At 39.6% G+C, this 14,695-nt stretch overlaps 1 protein-coding gene across 1 annotated transcript in view; it reads left to right on the top strand.

Moving 5' to 3' along the window:
- Positions 1-10,043, top strand: part of ROBO2 (roundabout guidance receptor 2) — a 435,712-nt gene extending 425,669 nt beyond the window's left edge. Inside the window, exons 27-29 of the mRNA XM_058822747.1 lie at positions 1,221-1,484; positions 7,196-7,396; positions 8,387-10,043. Coding sequence (XP_058678730.1) covers positions 1,221-1,484; positions 7,196-7,396; positions 8,387-8,388 — 467 coding nt within the window. The 3' untranslated portion in view covers positions 8,389-10,043. The remainder of the gene's footprint in view (positions 1-1,220; positions 1,485-7,195; positions 7,397-8,386) is intronic.
- The last annotated feature ends 4,652 nt before the right edge of the window (positions 10,044-14,695 follow it).

Raw genomic sequence — 14,695 nt, 5'->3', positions numbered from 1 at the left:
TGAATTTCAGTTGCACAGTTATAAACATCAGACTTCCCTGCAGGCAAACCAGAGGTTTACTTTTCCATGCCTGTTACTGAGCCAAGTTCAATTCCTTGATAAACCTTCACAAAACAGTAAGGTAGAAAGGACTAAAAAACAGGTCAGATCCAAATCTACTGTAAGCTAACACAGGTTTTTGTGAAGTTGGTGTGGCTGCAGAGATTTGCTTGGGCTATCCATTGTCCCAAAACAGAATTATCAAAAACTGTTCCTTGTAAAAAACGTGTATATGATATAGAAGAATTTTCATTATGATACTAAAGGTGCTTCTATTTTCTGATTTTTTTTCTTTCAAATAATCTGGACTATTGAGTCTATTATATCATTTACATGAAGAGTTGCATTTATAATTAGAATTATCCTGAGTCTATAATTACCTTGGGTGGTGGACTCATAAAAAAGTGCACTTTTTGCCCTCACAAATGTATTTAGAAAGTTGACCTTCAATTCTAAGCATCTTAGTAGTCCTAGTCACAAACTTGAAAAGGACAGAAGTTGTTAAAGACCACGCAAGTTTCTTTCTGTTAGCTGAAATTGTGTTTTAATTGGTTATATTTGCAGGACTGCTAAACTTCAGAGTGGCCATCCTCTAGTCTCTGAAGAGTCCAGCTCTTCATTTCGTTGACTAAAATTCTCACCCACTGTTTGATGGTTCCATTTAAACACATTGGTCAGAGAGGTCCTGATGCTTTTTCAATGCCAGTAGGTTTCACAGTCAACTTTTCCCAATATTTATGGCATCTTATTCATTTTGATCTATGTTAGATGTTGAGTTTACACCTCGAGCTGAAAGTGTAGCCCAAAACCAGGATGAAGCGAGCCCCAGTAGGGTGGAGGGAAATTGTCAACTGGCACGGACAGATCAGTTTTCCACAGCCTTTCTTAATTCCTTGTTGTTACTGAACAACAAGGAGTTGTTCAGTCCCATGCTTGGAAGTGTCAGTCAGGGCTCAGAGCCTATGGATTTTTATGGAAGTCAGAAAGAGGTGGAAACACAGCAACCAGAATAAAGAGCTAGCAGAAGTCAAAACCCTATTCTGATTAATATGGAATTTCCTCCTTTTAAAACCAGCTTAGTGGCTCATACCGTTTATGAGGCAGTTTTCAGTGTCAAAAACAGACCTGTTTCAGTTGAAAGGAAAAAATCAGTTCACCTGAATGTTATTCACGTTTTTTAGATCTTCCACCACCACCCGACCCGCCCCCCGGTCAGGGTTTAAGGCAGCCCATAGTGCCCGGCCAGCGCGGAGGCTCTGCCGAGAGGAAGGGGAGCTCTCTGGAGAGGCAGCACGCCGCAGCCAACGTAGATGACACAAAGAGCTCCCTGGACCGGCCCGCTAGGACATCACTAGAGTGGCAGCGGCAAGCCCAGGAGTGGATAAGCTCTGCAGACCGCCAAGAGGATTTCAGGAAAGCCCAACACAAAGCAGCCTTCGGATCAGGTGTGTGCGCGCCGCACCAGCCGAGGCCAGGCAGGGGCTGTGTCGGGAGCCAGGACGTCTCTCTGGCTGTCTGGATGGCTCCAGCCCCTGCCAGGGGGCTCTGAGACCCTGGCACAGAGCCCAAGACCCCTGTGACTTTGAATTTTACCCATTTTACCACCTTTATATGAAGGATAACAAGTCAAGAGAGTTTCAGAATGATAGTTAGTTTGTCACAGGGTGCAAAGTATATTTTTTGGGGTTTTTAGAATGGGGGCTCAGGGTCTCAAGATGGAGGAATTTGGGTGTGTTTTGTCCTTCTTTCTCCTTCTTCCTAGCCTCCATGTTCTGTGCGATGCTGGCATGTTTGGATTGGTTGAAGGTAGTGTAGGAGTGTCAGGGGGTAGGATGGTCAGGACAGAGAGAGATGAGAGATCTCTGAAGCCAGGTCGTGGAATTTGGGGTTTGTTGCAAAGGGCCTGGGTACAGGGCCCTGCTGGGAGCTGCCCAACACAGCTCAGAGCAGGCTGAGAGAAGAGAGGGGGAGAGAGGATGAGAAGGTAAGAGAGTAAAAGGGCAAGAGAGTCAAAGTGTAAGAGAGTGAGGTTCTCCTTACAATACAATAAATCTTCTTCTGTGTTGAATGTTCTAATTCTCACTAACCAATATAGTACAATATACAAATCTTATAGCATTTACATACAGCCTATAGGAATCACTACATTACCATACTGTGATATATTTTAAACCTTAAAAATGACTTTTTGGACCCCTTCTGCTAAGCTAGTAGGGTTTGCTCTGCTGACCCTTGGACCTGTCTGCAGGCAGAGGGTATTGTTTCATCAAAAGGGGATTACTTTCAGCTGGCCACACCATTGTTTTCCAGTTGTTCAGTAACTGAGGTATCTCAAAACTTGCTTTCATTTCAATCTCACTTGTAGTTACTATATTGTCATAATCTTTTGCCAGACAATCATATTTGTAAGGCTTTCCTGTTTCATCTTCCCCAACAGGTAGGAACACACTGTCTCATATAGGTGATAGATATTGGGAAATTATTGTAAATAATGTGCATGTAGTTTTTAGTATAAAAAGACAACACCGCCTCTGGGGGTGGTCAGTGTGCCACTGACTGACCTGCTGAACGGACCTCAGCAGGCCAGGGAAAGAATGTTATAGATAAGAAATTATAAACAACCTTGAAAGCCACAGCTGAGGAATCCTGACTCCTTCTTTGACTCCCAGGCTGGGAAAAGAGACTTGTACGTATGTCAGGGTCACTCTGACCAGCAGAGATTCCCAGAGGGCTGCTCCACCCCTCTGCCAAGGGGTTCTGTGCCTGGCAGGGCTCTGGGATCACCTCACGCCTCTCTGGGAGAGTGCTGGCAAGGGTCAGGCTGGAAAATAAGGAAAGGCAAAGTGAAATGGGAGCTTGTGATCGAGCTATCTTCCCTCCTGCATCAATGAAATCTCATTAGTGCCTGACTCAGTGTGCTCTTTGCAGTGTTTTGGAAATTAATAATGTTCTCAAGCGTAGCGATGGAGAAAATAGGAACAGTTTCAGACCTTCAGGGAAGGAGAGAGATTTTTAGAGTATCTTTTGTTAGATGTATTTATTTATACATACAGGGCCATATTTTCCAGTTCTTCCAACCTGCTTCCAGGTTGGCAGCAGTTTTTACGTGTCTGCAAGACGGCTGATCCTTCTGAGCTACTGACATTCCTTTCAGCTGCATCAAAAACCCTCTCTTCTCTTTATTCCAGGCTATGGCAAAGTAGCATTCATCTCTTAAGCCCAGCAAGATGACAGAGCAGGTTTTCACTTTCATGCAGGACCTGCACCTTGCCCCAAGCTGACTTTAGCACCTAAATGGATTTCAAGTCTGCACAAATGTGCGCAGGTGGTGATGCTAGGCTGGACTTGGATTTCTACAATATTCACAGTTTCCCTCTCTCAGCCTGACCTCAAGTAAAAGTTGCTCTTTTATCCTAGGGCGTTCTCTTTAACCCATTAATCGCCTCATCCCAGGGCAGTGCTGATTAGAGTGATACAATAGGACAAATAAGATTTAAACAAAAAATTATACTGCGTGTGAAGTTTTTTTGTAGGGTTATACTGTTTCTTCTCTTATCTATGTAGCTCCCACAGTCACACTAGAGGTACTCTTATCATCCATATTTTTCTTGATTTTATTCACTCTCAAAGCTCCTTGTTAATCTAACACACTAGTGCCTTTGACATACTATAAAGAGAAGAGGAATGTGCAGACAAATCTGTCATGGGGACAGGATTTACTGAGTAAAGTCTTCCTAGAGAAAATACTGCTACCTGTATTAAAAAATACTGCTACCTGTATTGTTGGCTGCATAAACAAATGAGTGGCTGTTCATGTTCTGAAATCACAATGTGAAGTCACAGTTTAAAAATAGTGTGTGAAACTCATGCTGCTTGGTGAAATGGCAGCATGAATTTCACATTTTCAATGTGTTTGTATATCTTCTAAACTGCAGTTTTAATTGCAGTTTAGAAGATATACAAACACATTGAAAATAACCCAAATATACCTTACACCTCTTATTTCCTTGGAAATTGTTATTAAGGATGCTTCTCTGACCTTTCTTACAAAGAAGTCCCTTCTTTTCCCTCTGTATCACAAGTGTGTAAATAGAATTTGTCATTTATTCTGAGATGCAGAGCTCATACAGCAGTAAAATTCCCATCCTGCAGGGCATGCATTTATCTGTCCATAAACAAAGAGAACTTGATCCTTACACTTCCAGTGCTCTAAACTGAAGTGGTTACAGGTATCCCGTTCTTGTCAAATTCAGGATGCTGAAGGCAAGTGCATATCCTTTATGCATAAAAAAGGATGCCTCTAGGAGATGCTATGAGTTTATCCTGGTGTGAGGAGTTCACAAAGTTTGTACACAAGACAGGCCAGGGCTTCATATCTCTCTGTCTGCATTGTCATTCCAGCCTCTTGCACTGCAGCTTTCTTGCTCTGCACTCTTGTCTGTGGTAGATTTTAAAAAGGCTACTCTTGTGAGTGATGCTGGTTAATAACACTGAATTTGGGTGGTTTAATAATATTATTTTTGCTTCTTCCCTTTTCCTTTATTAATGGCATAGTTCTTTGGAAATCCATTCTGTCCCAGTTTTCAATGCATTTCCAAGAAAGAGTTGTTAGTATTAGTTAACAGCTTCCAGAACAGTTGATTAACTTCCAGAACAGTTAATTAGCTTCCAGAAAATAGATAATTCGCAACTTAGGGGGTTTCATTCAGATGTTACCAAGCTGTGACTTGAAATTTTGAAAGCAAGACCTTTAGTTTGAAGTTGAATAAAATAAAAATACCTAAGTCTGGGATCTCTGTTTCCACTGGTTGCTTTCAGTATAAACAAGATCACTGAGTTCCTGGCAGTGGCTTCATTGTAGAACTGGAGTTAAAGCGCATCAAATATGACATTCTCAGCTCCAAAGTGGTGCTATATCAAGTTACAATGATTTTGATAGCAGGAAAACCCTTTTGTTTATTTTCTGAAGTATAAAAACATTTTTACACACACATCCTGATTTTACAGGGGCTAGAATTATATCTTCAAATTAATTGTTTAATTAAGGCACCAGCAAAACCTCCCCATATTATTTGCAGGCTTGGACATAGGGCACTGTTTGGAGAGTTTAATAAATGTGAGCCCATTCTCAGGACTGGAGACAACTACTTTTCGTGTGCTAGAATGTTGTGTAAAACCTAGACTTTGTTTATGTCATAATTCCTTATTTTATGGATTTATTTATTTCTGAGGGCACAGCAGATAATTTAACATACCATATGCTCTATAATGATAATGCACTTTATATTTATTCATGGTCGTTTTTCCTCAATATTTCATTGAACCCGAAGGAGGCCTTATCCTGAGTCCACCAGCTAGAAAAACAAATCAATTGACTATATATGTCATCTTCCAACTCTTTTGCTCTGCTAGTGACTTTTGTTTTCATCCTTTAAAAATGTATCCAGCTTTCTGCTAAACTGATTTATGCCACTTGCTTTATTGCTGCCTTAATGCAAACTGTTCCGTATTTTAGCCAGCCTTTGGAAACCAGGTTTGCATCTGACTCCATTGTTAGGTCTTGATATATAAAAAAACAAGTAACATAATTTAGGAGAGACTGTGGCTGTTAAATGCCATTTTACAGAGTCTTTCAAGAATTTCTTTTTTTTCAGCAAGGACAGCACACAGTCATAGCACAAAACACTGATAATGCCCTCACATCCTGCAGCACAACTTTGGTCCCTTGGCAGGACCAGAGGGAGATACTTTGGCAGGGAAAGAAGTCAGCTGCCTGCCCTCTTCTGCAACAGATTTAACTTAAAATCAGGCTCAGTTCAATGGCAGCTCACGTGGGGAATCCCCACATCCTACTCTCTTGTAGGCAAACAACAAAATCCTGCATTTCTTCCACAAATTTGTTCTCATTTTGCACTTCTCTAAGTTAATTATGCCTGTCCTGCAGTCTTTGCAAAGGCTTCAAGCTTGTGAATAAAAGCGTTTTTATCTCCTCTTTCTTTCCAACCATCCCCACCTACTCTTCTTTCTGTGTTCCTGCCCTCTGTCAAAGAAAGTCCATTTCTCCTCAAAAGGTTGTTTAAGAGTGAAGACAATTGGAAAACCAAAATAAAGAAAACCCTTTGGACCTAAATTCCCTTTGAAAAAAGGCAGGATTCAAGCAGTAGAAATCCCACTGATTTCAGAAGGGACAATGCTGTGTTTGAGGTTAGGCATATATACTCATATTCTTTCTTGACTCAAACTATATTTAGCAAGATCTCTTTCTTCAGCTTCCGAGAGGGCAAAAGTAGATCATACACAGCAAAGAAATAAAATAGTGCTTCCATTTCAGTGTTAAATCAGTTCTGCTGTTATGCTTCTTAGATTTGGGTTATTACAACAATATTTCCAGGAAACACTAATCAGAAGTGATGTCTTGTTTTACTTCATGCTATATGAAGACTTACAATCTTATGCCTTATTGCCATTAATCCTGCTTTAGAAAGCAGTTCATTATTACAGGTCTTCACAGAAAAAGAATCCAAGTGAGTAAAAGTAGGCCTTTTGCTCATAATGAAACATGAAACAAGCTGCAGGATTATTTATCCGCCCCAAATATTACAACTGCAATGTATAATATAATATTTTCCAATGTAATTCAACACCAGTTGCAAAAAAAAATTGTCAGTGTACTTTCCATTGTTAGAAATTACTGAGTTGCTGGAAGCTAATTAAATTAGCTGATATTGTCATTCTTTATCTAAACTGATTGGGGTAATGTTGCCATAATTTAAGCTAAAGAAAAGGAAAAAGCACATTTATGTAGGCTTGAAGCAAAAATCTAATCATAGCTTCATTGTTTTGGAAATTGTGTGTTCACCTATTTTTATTAAAATATCTATGATTCATGATCTCTTATTCATAATGAATCTAGACTTCTTATAATTAATACAAACTGACTTAGTAGTTCACAAGGAAGCAAGATTTAAATTCATGCTGGCTTCTCTGTCCTTGGGATACAACTCTTAGTTGTGTATTTTCTTCTGTAAAATTGTTATGCTATAAAGCAAGAGAAAAGACAGATATGAATGGATATGATGTGCATAAATGAATAGCTTGTTTATTCCTGCTTCTAGGACTTCATTGGTATTTATTTTGCTTTGTTTTGCTTTTCTAGAAGAGGCACTCGTACCATATAGTAAACCCAACTTCCCATCCCCTGGTGGCCACAGCTCTTCAGGAACATCTTCTTCTAAAGGATCGACTGGACCCAGAAAAGGTGAAGTCTTGCGAGGGGGTCACCAACGCAATGCCAGTGACCTTCTTGATATAGGCTATGTGGGAGCAAACAGTCAAGGACAGTTTACTGGTGAATTATGTAAGTTTACCTCCAGCTCCAGTTAAAACTCTCAAATAGATAAAAGAAAAAAATTATAAAGCTCTTGTGAAGAGAATAGGAAGTTGTGTGTGATAGATAAATCTTTGTCCAGGTCTTTTTGCCTTCTGAGGCGTATTGCATGTGATGGCAAACAAATGTCGTCCTTCTGTTCCCTGCTTTGGACCAGTTCAAATCTGTGTAAGCCATGCCAAAGTTATCTACATGGTACATCTCTGGGTGTGTAATGCTAGTGAAGCATGGGGAAAATTGAGAATGAATTCTAGTAACCTGGAATTTTTTTGGGGCAAAGTATAGAGTGCTTGTCTTGGAAATGCCAGTGACAGATTTCCTCAGCCTTCTCCTTAATTTCCTGTTGCTTAATGAGAAGTATTCTCTCAGATGGAGGTCCTCTTTTGTTGATTGTGTACCCCAGTTTTTCAGTTTCATATCTCCACTTTTTTCCTCAGTATCCCAGAACAGGAAAATTGTTTTCCAAATTTGTTTTATATTATCATTCAATACCTGTTAAAGTTTTTATGAAACCATGTTGATGCTATGTATGTGCTGGCAGTACCAGCTGCCCAAAGGCTTGACTCTGTTGTTTGAGAAAGAACATCAAAACCCCAGCATATTCAGCATACTGGTGTGTTTAATAAACTTATTAATGGTCATAAAAGCAGTGGAGCTGCTGGCATGTCTGCCTCCTCTTGCTGCAGCCAAACCCTCAGCAGCTCCTGGCAGTCACTGCCCTGTAGCTGTAAGAGAGCTAATGGTGACCCAGGAGCCCTGAAATGTGCACTCTCAGATATGGTGTTGGTAAGTGCTAAATTTTAGCATCCCTCGCTTTTCATCTTAGAAGCAATTAACCCTGCTCTCAAAACCTATTGAATATTCATCCTGTGCTGCAGTAATATTGCCATAGGCTTTATTTTGTGTGGTTTTTTTCTCCTTATTACAACCTCTTTCTCTCTCTTTTGTTTCTCTCTATAGAGTAGTTGAGAAGACACATTGCAAGCTGCTCTGATGGACCATCAGGTCTGAACTCATGGAAGTGATGACACTAAACAGTGCAATGAACATTTTCTTTATTTATGTACTATTAAAAGAACTGTAAATGCAATGTAAAGACACACAGCCACACATATCCCACAGATACTTTACTTGTGTTCTTCTCTTTAATACACCATCCACCTTAAACTATTCCTTGTCAGGAGTATATAAAAAAAAGAAAGAAAAAAAAAATCACCCTCCAGGATTAAAAGGATTTCCTTCTGTATATAATTTCTTTTGTTGCATTGCTATGCAAGCTCACCTTCTTTTTAGCTATGTTCATATTCATGTCTGTTTTTACTGGTCTGTTGTACTATATGTGAATTAATAGGCTGTGGTGCCATATATTAACTTTTAATTGTGTAACTTTTATGTTTAAAGTTTGCACTGCAATTTTATTTGGTGATAAGCACAAAACTCTACTCCTCATGACATGAAGAAAAAAAGAGACTGAATGTGTGAAGAAGGTTTGCATCCTGTAAGCTACTTTGGATGTAAAGGAGTGTGTTAGGTGGTTTTCCATTGGGGTGTAGAAATGAGAAAGTGACAGGCAAAACTGATGTCAGTGAAGACATTAGAGACAGATTTAAACCTTTTAAAAGCAAGCAACATAGTTGCTCTTCCTATTTAAGAAGGGGTCAAAAGTTGGAAGTGTGAGATTAAAGAGTGAAAATGAAAACTAAAGGTAGCATGAGATGGCCTAGACCCTTTCACTAGAGTGATACCCTTAGTATCTGCTTTTAGCCATCCCATGCCACTAAGGGGAAGAAAAAACAAACCTTGCTAAAAATAAAAGAACTTAAGGTGTTTCACTAAAGCTGTTTTTATTTTGCAGTTTTAAAGGAATTATTACCATTAATTTTTTCAGCCCAAAACATAGGACAGGGATTTTTCAGGAGAAACAAACCACATAAACACAAGGAATACCTAGTAAGAAGATAAGAATGCAATTTATTACTAAGACATATTCAGGCTGCTTCCAAAAAATTGAAATGTCAGAGTATCTTATTTCATCTTTCCAATACGTGTACGGTACGATAGAGGATAAAGCTGCACCACTGAAATTCATGACATTAATTGTTTTGATGCAGTCTACACAACCCTTTCTGTTCCATACCTGAAGCCTGCAAGAGCTGAAGTTGGATCCACTAAATTTGTAGTAAAATGTTCAGTTTTTGGAAGGAAAGCAACGGTCAAATTATTTTTGACTTGCATTAAGTATATTTCTGGCAATACAATACATCCCAAAAGTTGGATATAAGCAAAGGAGATCTTTGACCTGTGTTTTAGTGAGTGGCTTCAAACTCTACTATGATGAGGAAATTATGCACGTTTATACACTTTTTGAATCAACCAGACTCTGTAAGTGGACATTAATGACAGCATCCTGTCTCTTCATTAATTTTCATGATTTTGTCCAAGTCTTCTTTACCTCTCAAATCTCAAAGAATAAATTCTCGAGCTTTTCTTAGAATATTGTGTGTGGCTAACCCACCCATTACTTTGATGCTTAATTTAAATATCGCATCTTACAGCTTATTTCTGTTAGTTACCTGACCATGAACACAAGTTTCCATTGAATACCTTTTTCATATAACCAGTCTATGTTGTTTTATATTTTGCCTTGGAGCTCACCAGTATTAAGAACACTTTTTGTCATGGCGGAATTTTAGAAAAGTAAATTACGATGCTAAATATGTGTTGCTTTTCATTTCATTAACTTGTTCCATGATAAGATAAAACACGACAGCCATCAACTACAACTCAGCACTATTGAATATTGAAAAATGCTAGTTAGCTCCCTTAAGGTCAAGATGTGTTATTTAGCAAGTTGCAAACAAAAAAAAGTTGAGGAAAAAAAGTATGAATTTATTTACTTATGTGACCTATGAGTATATGCAATTTTCCTGCTTGTTAAAACACTATAGTTAAAAATAACTTAAAAATGTGCAAAAAATGTTCAAGTAAGATAAATAATGCAGCATAATTACATGTGCATGGTTTTTATTTTGGTATATATTATATGAAGAGAAGACTGTATTCAGAGTACAATTCCAATTTAATTCTCTGGAAAATGTTTAGCTCAGTCAATGATAGTTTTTTTTTCCCCATTTAATTCAAAAGCTTGTGCTGAGCTTTGGTGGAACACCTTACTCTGTTCTATTCAAAATTCAGTATCTTTAGAGGTTGATAAAGCCATTCCAATTCCTTTCAAATATGTGTTTTATCTCTTCCACTGGAAAGTAAATGTGTGTCAGTATTAAAGCTGTTCAGTACCATGATATTCACTAACTTGTCCATCTGCTTCTGTACATTTTTGTTCATTAATAATTTGCTTACAATATTACATGAGGTGTTGTTGTGTATGGCAAAGTGTCTCCATTATCTTACAGGTGATGTCTCTTCTTTTTTTTTCTCTCTCTCTTTTCTATACAATGTACTTCCAATGAACCACAGTACATATTTTTTAAAATGCCATTTAATTTACTATTTTAAAAGAAGTATTCTTCTTTTTTTAAAAAAAATGAAAACATTTATTGTGAATAATGTGTTTAAAGAAAAGGGATGTTGTGGCAGCACTTAGAATTGTTTTTTAATTTGTTTTTTTTAAAAAAACTGTTTATTGGCTACAGTTTGTTCACGAAAAAGTATGACCTCTTAATGTGTTTCATTGGTATTGTTAGTGCAGCAAAGTTTAATTGGCATAAGAAGTTGGTTAATAGTACTGTTGAAGTGTGTATTGTATATTTACTGGGGAAAAATAAAACATATTCACATTTCAAATCTATGTTAAAAGACCTTGAGTAAGGAGTCAATATGTGAAAACCCAAACAGGGAAAATCAGGCAATAATAACATAGACTGAGCTATAATCATCACTGTCCACTTACAGGTGACAAGGAACATTTTATACACTGTTTTTTGAACTAAGCCAGTGGCAAACATTGCCTGTCCTAGGGGTTTCTGTTTAATGTCCTGTCTCTCCTGGAGCAGTTGTACCTCTGTCACGGCACTGATACAGCTATTCCAGTGAATACTCTGCTTGTGGCTGTTCCCTCAGTGTGGGCAGGCCCTGAGGAGGCACAGCTGGCTCTGCCTGAAGCCCACAGAGCAGTGGATGTGTAAAACCTGGTCTGAACCCTCAGACCTGGGGCTTGCTACTGGTGGGGCTACAGCCAGCCCAGTACAGAATACCCCAAAATGTACGGATAGGTCAATTTTTCTTGATCTTTGTGCTCAATTTTAAATGCAGGAGGGCTGAAGGACCAAATAATGAATTGTTCCATGTGCTTCAGTGGTGTATTGCTGTATGGGCAGCCATTTCAGTGATGCAAGAAACAGACATTTCCTTTTTTGATGTTTCTTTTTTTTTTTTTTTTTCCTTTATTTCTCAAGCACATACCCAAGTCAGTAAACCTTTAGGATACCTTTTGGTTGTCACCTGAGATGCAACAGAAACACCATTCCTTGGGAAAAGTAACAAAGATAAGATGCATGGAATGTTTTTAAGTATGTTAATTTAACTGCACACCAGTGCAAAAGGAAGACATGACTGTTTGAAATAATTATATGCTGGTTTATGCTTGCCTCAGCCCATGCATTGCCAGCCACGAGCAGAGGTGTGCGCTGAGGCTGAGAAAGAGTCCTCACAACTGAAAGAGGAAAGGGAATAGGGCTGGGGGAGATTTTGGCAGGAACTTCAATTTAAAAAAGAAAAAATTACAGGCAGCTCCTTTGGCTTGTCTACAATTTATGCAGTTTGGGGTTTTTTTATGGTTAACGGCCTTGTGGAGTCTTAGCAGGGGAACTAGAAAGAAAAAAGTTGACCTTTTGTAAAGATTGGGGGGTACTTTGCTGAGGGAGGATTTTTTAATTTAATTTTTTTAACACATGTTTTGTGTTCCGTCTATCTGGAACACATTAGCTAAAAAATAAATTGTTTTTAAAAACCATGTGGGGAGCGGACAATTCATTTAGGAGGCAAATTCAAATAGCAGGAAAAAGGGGAAAAGTAATACTAAAATAAGTAACACATACTGGTTTAGAAACAGCCGAGTCCACCACAGTTTCACATGCAATTTTGAACAGTACAAGCAATGATGTGTATAAACTTCATTGCTTTTGCTTTGCATACCAAAACAAATTACCCAAAGTCCATAGGAGGCCTAGGTCCTGGGGACACTGAATCTGGTGCTTTGTGTTAGCTGTGTGGTCAATGCAGTCTGGTGAGAGTGGAGAATGCTCGGGGTTGAACAGCCCTGGCTGCTCCAGCAGAGGAGCCCTGGTGGCTCCAGGCTCGGTGGGGTCAGTGCATCCCAGGCAGGTCAGCACCTGGAGGAAGGTCACTTCTCTGAGGATGGAGATTTCAGGGCAGGGAAGGTTTTCAATGCCTGAGGCACCACGGGGGTTTGCACTGAGCTCTCTTTGGTGTGTCTCACATTTTGGGACTGCCATCCCTCAGTGCTCTCCTGTGCACTCAGTGCTGATGCTGTTCCCTGGATCTGGGGTGTTTGGCATGGGGGCTGCAAGAGCAGAAGAGCCATGGAGGTGCTCTGCATGCATTGAGTGGCTGGATATATGGATAAAAGCTTTATTAATTCAGGGGCACACAGGAGAGCAGAGGCAGCAGACATCTACTCTGCTGTGTCTAGCTTGTTCCCCTCTTCCCTTCAGGATTGAGCTCTTTCCTGCCAACTCTCCTCCACCCAAATTAACAGAAACAGCTCACAGATGTCTCATGGGACCCACAGGAGATGTAGGGCCATGCCTACATGCAGAGTGGGTATTTGAGGAGAAGTAGCTCTGAGTTCCACAGCTGATGTGAGGACCGGATTCCTCTTTGACCTGACTGTATTTAGCTGTGTAGCTGCATCCAGGAAGACCTGAGCAGAAAATAAGTTCCTAGAGCAGAGCTCAGCATTGCAGCATCTCTTCTGGTATGTGGCTCCTTATTCAGTCTGTTGTAGGCAGTCCTGAGTTCACTGCTGAGTCCTCAGCACATCCTGAGCACTCAGATGGTTTATGCTGGAGAGTGAGATTGTTCCTCTTGCTGTAGGAGAATGGAAAAAAAAATCAAAAACAAAAAAATGCCCAAACTTAAACCTTTCACTTTAACACAAAGCTTTTAAAAAAATTTCAAAAATCATAGAAAACAGCATTTCAGATGTATGTTTGACAATTCTTTTCTTTTTCTTGGAATTTTGTTTTGGTTACCATTGAAATGATCCATTTGGTTTTTTTTCAGAGCTGTAACACTGTCCCTGCACCCCCTCACCCCCTCCCTTTGCATTTTCCAGTACTTTCATCTGTAAAGAAGTTATGGTAAAGAATAATGGCATTTGTGTACTTACATTGTTCTAACTTTAAGCAACAAGGTGCACAGTTGCATTCAGTTCAATTGATCAAAGCCAGATGGGCACAAATGTTTGTGGGTTTTTTTTTCTAAAAAGGCCTGCTATTTGTGCTGATATTTGTTCCACATTCATGCTGATCAGTGCATCTTTTGCCTTCAAGGATGCCATTAGTAATTCTCCTTTGTGTTCAAAAGCAGGAATCCATTGTGCAGCACTTGGAGAGCCACTCGGATGCAGGTAAAGAATATAACAGCTTGAGCAAGTGCTAATTAGAACCAATTAAAGTTAATTGACCTCCTTTGGCAGTAAAATGCATAATAGAACTTGCTCTGTCCTTGCAAAATGGAGATCTTGCCTCTAAGCATAAGAGTGAAGCAGGGTTTCATGTAGCAGCCCGTGGTAATTATGTGGGTATAACAACCAGGAAGCTGCTTGCTACAATTTGTTCTAATAACTGAGCTCTCCTGTATCAGGGCAATACAAAAAAAGTGAGATTTCTTCTCCAGTCTATTTTAAAAACCCAATTTTTACAGAGCAAATGCGCATCCCAAGATACCGATACTAATCTCTAGGAATGAGTTGGCAGAAAAATAGAGTCCCTTTTCTAGGTAAGTAATGGTGTGAGCATAAAAAACAGGCAGTTTTACACCTGCTGGTTGGCAGTAGCCCTGATGCTCAGAGGTTGCATCTGTCCTGGTCAGTGGGGGAAACTCTGGCAGGCCTGCACTGGTGAAGGATCTGCCCACACTTCAGAGGGGCTCCCCACTGAACCTTGCCATGAGGTTGCCTTTGGCAGACTTCTGTTGGAAAAGGGGCACGGGCATCCATCCAGCTGAGGTTTGTGGTGCTGCAGGACTACACCCCTGCCATGGGCAACACATGGTCAGAGGTACCCA

Source organism: Ammospiza caudacuta, chromosome 2 (genome assembly GCF_027887145.1).
Source record: "Ammospiza caudacuta isolate bAmmCau1 chromosome 2, bAmmCau1.pri, whole genome shotgun sequence".
NCBI classification, from domain to species: Eukaryota; Metazoa; Chordata; class Aves; order Passeriformes; family Passerellidae; genus Ammospiza; species Ammospiza caudacuta.
This window is presented reverse-complemented; position numbering and strand designations above follow the sequence as displayed.